A 10,531-nucleotide genomic window follows, 5' to 3' on the forward strand; every position below is an offset into this window, starting at 1 on the left:
AAGTAAGAGGACGGGCCTTGTCCGAGGGGAAACAGGGAACTGCTCGGGCTGATCCAGAGCCTGCAGCCTCCCCTGTCTGGTCCCTGGGCAGCACAGTCCCCGAAGGCATTCTCTCCGCTCTTGTTCTCACTTCAAGGAGTGAGCCAGCCCCCTCCAGCCCACCTCTTACAAGCTCACAGTGACTGTATCAGCACAGGTAACCATGACCCACAATCAGAAGTTAGAAAGCTCAGTTTGGCACTTTCTGCCACAAATTCTCGTTTCCTTAACATGGGTGCCTCAGTTCAGTCCTGTATCTTTGCCTCATTTGGCAAATGTTCCAGAAACAAAGATACATATGTCCTGGATCTTTGTGCAGGAATCAAAGAGGAAAGCCAAGGCAACCACCTCCTCCAGCTCAGAAGTCTGCAACATGGTCTGCAGGAAGGAGAGAGCCCGAAGGAGCAGCTTTCTTACTGGGCATTTTTCTCCTGGAAAGCCCCCTTCTCTGAACTACCTCATGTATTTGTGTTTTGAGGAGCAACACTTACTTGGCAGAGATGCCCCCACTCCAAGCAACTCTCGGAGTCTTCCCACCTTATGTTCAATATCTGAAGGAGGGGGGCCCCTGAGTTGGGGCTGCTCAACCCCAGGCCATTTCTTCCCGTAACAGCACCTGCTGATGGAAATGTCACCCCTCCCCCATTCTCAGTCCATGTGGTTCAGGCAGGGATGACCACAGCCCCAGGGGTGGCCAAGTGGCCCAAGCCTAAGTCCTTCCTTCACTCACTCATTCATTCATTCACTAGACATTGACTGAGTGTCTGCTATGTGCCAGGTACTGTTCTAGGAACCAGAGATAAAAGACTGACCATTACAGACAAAAAGTCCAGCCTTTGTGTAACTTTCAGGTGAGGGGGCTTGGAGGCAAACAACAGAGAAGAGTGAGGGTGATTTGGGTTTTGTCCTGAGCCACTGAAGGGAGTTACCATTTACGAGTTGGAAGACGTTGGAAAGAAGAGGCTGGGGGAAGCCCAGGCAGTTGATTTAGACCTGAGCCGGGTGGGGCTACAAATGGCAGGTGGTTATAAGAGTCTGCACTTCAGGGGAGAGGCTGGTGCTGGAGATGTCACCACAGAGATGGTGTCTGGAACTTGCTAGATTAGATGAGGTCAGCTAGGGAGTGAGTGACACAGAGAAGAGGTCCCAGGGTGAGCCCCAGAAAAAGGAGATGAGAAGAAAGCAGCGAAGCACAGAGTGAGCAGGAGCAGCCAGTGAGGGAGGAGGGGGTGCGGAGACCAAGTGGACACAGCACATGGCTTGGCCTCAGAGAGAGTTCAGGGAGGGGCACCGGCTCTAATCAGGACCAAGCCTTTGCCGGAATCCCTGGGGAAGAGAATCTCTTTGCTGGGGTTATTAGGAGGATGGTATGTGAGTCAGCAGCCATCTTGCCATCATGAGGAAGATGCATACTTGGAACCAAACCAACCCAAAGAACAGAACCGATAGGAATAGGGGAGAGAAACGCAGAGCCTGATGGTCTCGTGTGGCCCTAGGCCCACCATGCTGCACAGACACCCTAGATTCCCCTCTTTGTGTCAGTCTAAGTTGTTTCCATTACTTGCAAACAAGACACCAAACAGAACACCTAAGGTCTTTTCTCCTGTGCAGTCCAGAGGGGCCAAGCGAAGGCCAGTACCCCACCTGTCTGTCTGGAGGTCACACATGGGCAGCCAGGCCCGGGTGTGGGGTCAGAGGGCTCGTGGGCTCGGAGGCAGGACTTCCCACCCACTTGAATGACAACCCCACAGTCTACACTAGCAGTTCAGGGCTTTCCAGTGCAGGCAATTCCATCAGATGAAGCCAAAGCTGCAATGGTAAAAAGGAGCCCCAGAACATCCGGGGGCCACTTCGGATTGCAAGGGATCTCCAGACTACCCCTGACCACTGTCCCTCTCTGCCCCGTCCCAGTATGCTGGGTTCACAGGGAATACCATGGAGCTGGCAAGGGCTTTGGAAGCCTTGGGCTCAGGGCTCTCATTTGATGGATGAGGAACCGGCCTGTACTTAGGAGGGACAGGACAGTACTCTCACCCACCGAGGACTAGAGCATCACCAGGCACACAGCACCTGCCCTGCCACCCCATCCCCCAACATGTGAACTGAAAAAAAACAGCTTGGTCCTCAAAGCTATTGGTTATGGGGCTTAAGACTTGTGGTCATTCTGGTTGAAGGATACCTTCCGTCTGTGGTCTGGAGTTTAAAGCACCTAAGGATTAAGAAAAGCAGAAGGGAGTGCCTCAAGAGATTTCTTGTCATGACACGGAGACCAGGTATGTGTTAGGTATACAGAAGCTCACACCCTGTCAGTGCTTGGGTGATGCCCTTCCGCTTACAAAGCAGTGTCCCGGTGCTCTCCCAGCTGATCCTCAAGACTACTCTGTGGGCTTAGCCTGGCTCAGCCTGCAGCCTGATCAGAACCAGGTTTCCAGACCCCAACCCTATGGCCTGTCTACTAGCCCGTGGGGCCAGCCTCTGCTGAGGCTGAGGCACCAAGCCTGATCTGCCCGCACCCCCACATTGGTTTCCTGGTGCTGCTATAACAAATCACCAGAACCTTGATGCCTTCAAATAAGACATATTTATTGTCTTATATTTCTGGAGGTCAGATGTCCAAAACCAGTGACCCAGAGCGGCAATCAAGGTGTTGGCAGGACCACTCTCCCTCTGGAGGTGCTGGGGGAGAATCTGTTCTCCTGCCTTTTCCAGCTTCTAGAGCTGCGTACCTTGAATTCCTTGACTCATGGCCCCTTCCTCCATCTCCGAGGCCAGCAGCGGAAGCAAGTGAAGTGTCTTGCTACAGACATCACGTCACCTTCTTCTGCGGTTTGTGGTCGCATCTCCCTCCGCCTCCACTTTCTAGGGATACATGTGATTGCATTTAGGGCTCCCCTGGCTAATCCACAATAATCCCCCCACCTCAAGATCCTTAACTGAAAGACCACTGCAAAGTCTCTTTTGTCATATGAGGTAACATTCACAGGTTCTAGGAATTAGGATCTAAGTATGTTTGGGGACCATGGTTCAGCCTTGAGTGCATGTACACACACGCACCACAGCCTTGCGGCCCCACCTTTGTGTTATTCATTTTGCCTAAAGCGACTTCCTCCTCCCTGTACTCATGGAAAGCCAGCTTCAATATCCACCGTGAATGACTCTTCTTCCCTAGAGTTTTCCAAGAACACACCTGGACTTCGGCTCTCCTTCAGAATTCCTGCAGGACTGGTTCCATCAGAACCCCAGCGCTTAGCACTTTCCCCTGTGCATTTGTTAATTTTTTGTTTTTAAAAATAGAATTTGAATTTCATGCAATACACATTCACTGAGAAAAGTCAGAAAAATAGAAGAGCAAAAAGAAGTAATAAATCACATACACTCCTAGTAACCAGAGGAAACCACTGTTAACATTTTTGCTTAGATCCTTTCATTTTCAGTGCTGATTTATTCACTGATAAAGTTTGTTTGTTTGTTTGTTTGTTTTAACAAAAAACACTGTTTTGAAACATCTTTTGGACTCAGGAGCCAGATATCCTGGTTCAAATTTCAGCCAGCCAGTTGCCATCTGTGTGACTTTAAGCAAGTTCCTTTACCTCTCTGTGCTTTGGTTTCCTTATCTGTTAAAAGGAGAAAATAATAGCACATACCTCATAGGCTTGTTATGATGATGAGTTAATGTATAAAAAGTGCTTAGGACTGTGCCCGGCACACGACAAATGCCATGTGTGAGCTGTCATCACGTTATTACATGTATATAAGGAGACATCTGTTCAGGTGGCTAAATCACTTTTGACAGCATAATTCACAGCTGCCTGGGGTCCCCTGGTATAAACGCACTCCTGTTTATTTAACCTCCTCTACTGTTAGGCAGTTAGGTTGTTTCCAGTTTTTATTTTTTCTTCTATAACCAACTATGGGATAACATCGTCCAGCAAACACCTCTGAACACATCTTTATTTGTTCCTAAAAATTCAGCTGCTGAGTCACAGATTATACGTATTTTTAAGGTTTTGGTACATCATTGCCAACTCACCCTTCATAGAAGTCGTACCAGTGGAACAGCGTGCCCGTCTCCCCACTCCCCCTCGACAGACCCTGCCTCCGGACTCACCTAGGTGGCCCTCACACCCCAGTGAAGCAGTGACATTTACTATAATGGACAAACTGGAAATGAGGATTCAGGGTCTTATTTTCTGCCTTCTGGGATAAATCTATGCCTGTTTCCTCCACATATAAAATATATGGGTCAACACACCTGTCAACAATCAAACACTATGTAAATATATATTCCATGCATCAAAATGATACCAAAAATCCAGGTTAAACTGGCCAAAGTTTTGCTTTTTAATCACACATCAAGTATATTTTTAAAAATTTCCAACGTCCAATACCGAGGCTCCCAAGGGACCATTTCAGAGCTGCAAATCTGCCATTTTAGAGCTCTGACTCCGAACCACCTAGGAGACATTCCGTGGGAGTACAAATGCACAAAAGCCATCACCTTCCCACTTGCAAACAGACGAATGTCCCACTTTTCCCCATCACACTGAGAAATAAAAAAGCACCCAGCGACAAAAGGCACAGAGACCCCGCCCTGTGAGGACGGCGGTGAGCCTGCGTGCGGGCCGGGCCGTGTCCTGGGCTCCTTCTCATCAGGCGAATGAGGTGGGGCCTTTATTCCCACTTTACTGATGAGCAGACTGAAGCTCAGAGAAGTTAAGAACTTGCTCAGGAGCTGAGAAGCAGAGAGGAGACCCTGAAATTCTCATCCTCTGATTTCTAAATCCCTGCCCTCCCTGCCCCGGAAGGACTCTGTGAGAAAGTCTGGAAACTAAGTGCCGGCCATTTAAGCACTGGTCACCCGAGAAGCCTCCCGGAAAGGCCCCTCCTCTCTGGAACACAAAGACATGCTTGGGTTGCGCATGACAACCCACAGGCATCCTTCCAGCCCCGAGGGGGGGCCAGGGCGAGAGATGCCTGGCTTCCCCCACCTGGTGTCAGAGCTGTGGATATCCAGCCCGTAGGGCCCAACCCAGATGGCAGGCCCCACCTTATCCCACAGGAAAGGAACCTGAGGCCCAAGCAGGGTCCCCCAGGGCACATCTCAGGGAGATCTGGATTGTGTGGAGAACCCAGAGGAGGAACTAGAACTTTCTGAAGGAAGGGAACCTGGTGACTAGAGCAGAGTGGGGAGGGGAGGAGACCCCAGGGCACTGAGGAGGCAGCTAGGGGACTACAGCCCTACAGCTGCCATTTGCTGCCTGCCTGCCAGGTGCCACACTCAAAATTTTACATACAGCCTCACAACCAGGTAGGAACCATGATGAGCCCATTTCTCAGATGAGGAAAGTGAAGTGTAGGGCAGCTAAGAGACCGGCCCGAAGCCAGGCAGTTAGAAACATGGGATAGCTTGGGGCTTGGATTTGAAATCCAGCTCCACCTCTTCTCAGCTGTATAACGTGAGGCAGTGACTGACCTCACTAGTAAAACGGGTGTCATAATCAAACGGGAGATTGTGAAAACTATAAACGGCTACAGAAATATGAGTTTAACAAAAAGGCTCAGTGAAATAACTTACTAACACTGATGTGGGGCAGGGAGACCTCTAAGAAATTATCCTGAGGACATAGCTGATGCGTGGGCTGTGAGAGCCTGGACTCAGTCAACAATCTTTGAGCACTTGCTGTATGCTGCCACAATAAGTTGTCCCTCAACCTGTGACCTGCTCGTCATCCAACGGAGGAGACAGGTCAAAATGTCACAGATGCATGTGACAGGGATAAAGTGGGTCGGGACAGATCCAAACTTCCTAGTGGCCAACCAGACAGGGCAGGTGGAGTCCTCCATCACAGGGTCAGGCAAAACCAAGGAACCTGAGGGGAGACGAAGCCCATGAAGTGCCCACCAGGCCCAGGCCCCATCCAGGTGTGTGACCTGTGCTATCTCAGTGAGCCTTACGCCCACTCTCAGAGGAAGGGGTCAACTGTTCCACAAGAAAACTGAAGTCAGGGAAGTTAAGCAGCCTGTCTGAAACCACACAGCAGGCCAGCAGTGGGGTTGGGATTTAAACTGAGATCTATGGTACAAGGAAGAGGGTGGAAGGTAATTGGAGAAAGAGAAAAGGCTGCAAAGGCCACTGAGGGATGTCTCCCAGGGCCTGGAGAGATGCAGCAGGAGCCCGTGACCCAAGACAGTGACGAGGGAGTCCTGTTCCTGCCTGGCCAGGCGCTTAGCGAGTCTGCCAGGATTAGATTAGCCTGATGAGGGAGGAGGGGCCCTGACCCCTGTACCCAGAAGATGAGGGTCCACTGTATTGGGACCCCAAAGCCTGGACTCCTGCTGTAGCCCTCACCCGTATCTCCCACGAACATTCTTCTTCTAGGGCCTTCTGGTGTTGGAGGAGGAGAGGGGTAAGGATCCAGGAGTTCCATCATGCATCCAGGGCTCTAAAAATCCATGAAGTGGTACAAACTTTCCCTCTGGGGATTAACAGATTCAGCCGTTCTGCCCCCACCTCCACCCCTCAGTTCCCTTTGAAGTCAGGTGGACCAGCCTACCTCAATTTAGTGCTACAGGTAAGAGATGGCAAGGGACTGGAGGGAGTGCCAGCCCCGTGGCTACCTGGGCTTAGACCTGGCACTTCTGAGTACCTGGCCAGCGTTTCCAGTGCTCAAGGAACAGCCCCCACCTTCCCTTCTCTCTGAGCCTGGCATGAACCAAGGAGTGGCCACTGTTACCTTAAGGGTACTCACAGCCAGAAACTTCACCCAACTCCACCACCCACCCCATCCCACGCACACCAAGCCCTCCAGCCTCTGCTTCACATCACTCCCAATTCAAGCCTCTCTCACATCCCAGGGCCTCTGCATCTGAGTCTAATCTGGCTCCCACTTTCCTGGCCACTTAGCTTCCACTCCCAGCAAGTAACTTTTCCTCCTGGGGAGAGGCGCTCAGATTGTCACAGGGAGCAGGAAATAAGAGGCCCACAGCTAAGGTCCTTTTGGGAGCGCAGGGAGCTCCTTTCTTGGGGGACGCAGCCACACTGAAGGTCAGGGGCTCTGGGCTCCCTTTCCCCTTTGGGGGCCTGCCGAGAGCTTGGCCAGAGACTCCAGGGGGCCGCTCCTCTGACCTTCGCTCAAGCCAAAAGCGCCCTACTGCCCCGGGCACCGAGCCCTGGGAACTCAGAAAGCAAAGCCGGACAGGGCACCGCCCCAAGTCCTCTGACGGGGCCGGGCTCCGCACAGGAACCTGCAGCGCACAAGCTAGTAATTAGCTGGTATCTGCACCCCCTCCTCCTGCTCGAACCCGAGCCACCCCAAATCTCGGGCCACCCGCCACCGCGCCCGGGTCCCTCTCTAACTTGGAAAGTAGCGGGCGGCGAGGGCAGCAACTAGGGGCGGCGGCGGGGAAGGGCCAGCGGTACCTGTCAGCAGCTCGATCTTGTGTCCCAGCACCTTCATCTCGGCACCCGGCGCTGCCTAGCTCAGGGCTGCGGCGTCGAGGGAATGCACACCGCCCAGCCGGGGAGAGGAGCGCGGGAGGCGAAGAGGAGCAAAGCAGGAGGAGCAGCCGGGAGCGCTCTCGCCCCCCCCCCCCCCACGCAGCGCTCCCCCCTCCAAACTGGTTTAAAAAAATCCACCAATTGCACCACCGCGCACCCCTAAAAGACGCCCGCCGCCACCTGGTCGGGGTGAACTCCGGGAGGCGGAGGGAGCGCGCCGGGTGGGTGCGGGTGACACTCCGGAAGGCGGCGGGAGGGCGCCCCTGCGCCCGCCGCCCGAACAAAGAGGCCTGGCCGCCCCCGGTATCACGATCTGGGAGGCGCTGGCGGCCGCTGGGCCGTGGCCCTGGGGGTCCCCGCGTCTGGCCAGGAGGGCGGGGGAAAGTCCGGGAGGGGTGGAGTGGCGAGGGGGTTCCGCCCTCGTAGGCCAAGTGTGGCCTGGGCGACAGGGCAGCCGGCTCCGGGGTCTGGGGTAGCGCGCGGGGGCTGCGCCGGGGCGAGGGGCTGGCTGTGGCCGCAGTAGCCGGAGGATGAGGAGAGATGGGCCTTGGGGCGCCACCGACTCACCGAGGTGATGCGAGAGAGACAGACGCGCAGGCGGGGAGACAGGCCTCGGCGCCGCCGCCACCAACGCACGGGTGCAGGTGCGGGCTGCCGAGGCCCCTCCTTAGAGCCACCGCTGCCGGGGACCGGGGCCGGGCCGGGGGCGGTGCGCCGCGGGGGGCGTGCCCAAGTGGGCGCCGGGGGCGTGGGCGCTCAGCCCTGAGCCTGGGCAGGGCCTTGGGGCTGGACCCCGGAGGCTGTCCCAGGCGCTTGGCTTCCGCCTCCCGCCACGTCTGGAGCGCCGGGTGGGTGGGCGAGCGGGAAGCCGCGACACTCGAGCTCCTAACCTCCTGCAGGCGCCTGGAGGAAGGGTCCCCGCCACTTAGAGAGCGCCGGGTGCAGTGGGAGGCCCCGCCCGCCCCTCCAGTCCCCTGGTAGCCGCGCGGCGTCGGGCTCCCGCCGGAGGGGGCGGCCTCTGCCTCAGTCTTTGTTTCGATTCCCCGGGAGAACCCCAGCCCGGAGGAGAGAGCACCCCACTCCGCCGCTCCTTTCGCCGGCTGGGAACTGTTGGGGAAAAGCCTTGGGTCAGGAAGAGCCAGGTGCTCAGGGGGGCTTGGGGTGTCGTCCCCCGTTTTCGGAACCCGAGGGTTTCTTTGGGGAACTCATGCGGGAGTGACTCCAGGCAAAAGTGTTCTGGGCCCTCAGGGTCGCCCCCACAGTATGTGGCGAGGTCTCTGCTCCCGCCTGTTCACCCTCCATTGAGCGAGCAGGAAAGGGAACTGGGGACCCCTGTCGTCCTCAGACTCACTCTGGTTAGGCCCAGTGAGTTTGCCCTCACCTGTCATCCCAAAAGAGGGAGCGCCGAAGTCCCTGGGTGGAGTCCTACTGTAGGGAGAATGGAAATGAAAAAATTTACTTGGGCTAGACAGCTCAAGAGGAGGGCTCCTGGAGACCGGGGTTCTGTTCAGGCTCTGCTTCTGACCTTGGGCGGGGCTTTGCCCCTGTGGAGTCCAGCCTTTTCCCGGCAGTGACTGTGTTGGACTAGGTCATCTGGGAGGTCCGGGATGGTGGGCTGAGGTTAATAAAATCCTGCAACGCCTTTCCCCTCTTCACTGGACCTTTATCTGGGCTGGTTTGTAGTGAGTCCCAGCTTTCTCTCAGCCCAGGCCTCCCTGGAAGCTACTATGACCTTGAACTAATTGACTCACCAATGTTTAGGAAGCTGGTAAGTTTTGGTGGCCTTCAGGTGGGGTGCACACTCCTACTTTGGGTACAGTATTTAAACTGCACAAGAGGCCGCAAACTTGGGTTCTTCTTACCACTCTGGGGCTCACTTTGGGGAAATCCTTGCCTCTCAATTTCCTCCTTTTTAAAGGGGATTATAGGGGGAAGTCAGTGGTGACAGAGTAAACCTCTATGTCCAAAACATCCAGGAAAACACTGATTCTATTAGATACAAGTCTGGAGCCAGTTCTTAAGAGCTGGTTCTACAATTTCCTGGCTGTGTGACATCCAGCAAGTTACTTATCCTCTCTGAGCCGTCATACTCTGTAATACTGGGATGATGCTGACCCGAGGGTTCCTGTAAGAATTAAGTGATGGCATAAAATGTTTCGTATAGTGCCAGACACACAGTTGAAGTGCTCAATAAACAATCCCTATGATTATTGATAAAATTTTTACTATTGCATTAAAGTTTCTTTTAGGGTTTTCTGAATTCTACCCTTTCCAGTAATTTCAGATCTAGCCATTGAACAAAATTGATTGTTGATGTTCTAGTAACCTAACTGTGAGGCCTAGCCTGTTCTGAATTCCTTGGAGGAATACAGGCCCCGGGAGGACGTAAAAGGTTGCCTAATAGGAGCTTTTGACACTGTGACGTATCTATCTGTGTGCAGCATTCTGCCATAGGCAAACCCACCTGGCTCAGATAATTCATGAACCCCAAGTGGGCTTTCACGGGGGTCCAGTTGAGGATTTGAACCCCTAAAAAAGTAGACTCAATAGACGAAGCAATATGATTATAAGAACACTGCCCTCCCAGGGGGCTACTACATCAAGCAAAGATTCTTAGGGGATAGGAAGGGAGAGGAGCCCGGGCCCCTTCTGGAGGAGGCAGTCACATGGGGCAGAGGAGTCCCAGCTGAGTCAGCGGAAGGACAAGCTCTCAGTCCCTTCTGCTCTGGGGCTTTTCTTCTTCCCTGCGAGGGAGGCATGGTGTCTGGGGGCGGGCACGGTGGCCGGGTTTTTAACAGAAGAAAGCACAGCATGGCAGATGGCCAAGCTGCTGGCTGGGACAGGGGCCTCTAAGACATGTCCCTCAAGTCTTCTTCCTCATTACCTGAAAGATGCTTTGAAAGCTGCTGCCCTCTCTGGACTTCCCTCTTACCATTTGTAAACAACTGGGGCAGAGACTGGCCTGTACCACAGCTGGAGACGAGACCCAGCCTA

The 10,531-nt window shown here is 54.1% G+C and overlaps 1 protein-coding gene across 5 annotated transcripts in view; it reads right to left on the bottom strand.

Moving 5' to 3' along the window:
- NDRG4 (NDRG family member 4) overlaps positions 1 to 9,052 on the bottom strand; it is a 39,545-nt gene extending 30,493 nt beyond the window's left edge. Inside the window, exons 1-2 of one of the 5 annotated variants that reach the window (XM_074370648.1) lie at positions 7,460 to 8,071; positions 6,389 to 6,482 (exon numbers count right to left, since the gene is read on the bottom strand). In XM_074370648.1, coding sequence (XP_074226749.1) covers positions 6,389 to 6,470 — 82 coding nt within the window. In that variant the 5' untranslated portion in view covers positions 6,471 to 6,482; positions 7,460 to 8,071. Of the gene's footprint in view, positions 1 to 6,388; positions 6,483 to 7,459; positions 8,072 to 8,104; positions 8,564 to 8,918 lie in introns of those variants that run through there. The other 4 variants (XM_074370649.1, XM_074370650.1, XM_074370651.1 and 1 more) reach the window with 4 other exon arrangements.
- Between the last annotated feature and the right edge of the window lie 1,479 nt (positions 9,053 to 10,531).

Source organism: Camelus bactrianus, chromosome 9 (genome assembly GCF_048773025.1).
Source record: "Camelus bactrianus isolate YW-2024 breed Bactrian camel chromosome 9, ASM4877302v1, whole genome shotgun sequence".
Lineage (NCBI taxonomy): Eukaryota > Metazoa > Chordata > Mammalia > Artiodactyla > Camelidae > Camelus > Camelus bactrianus.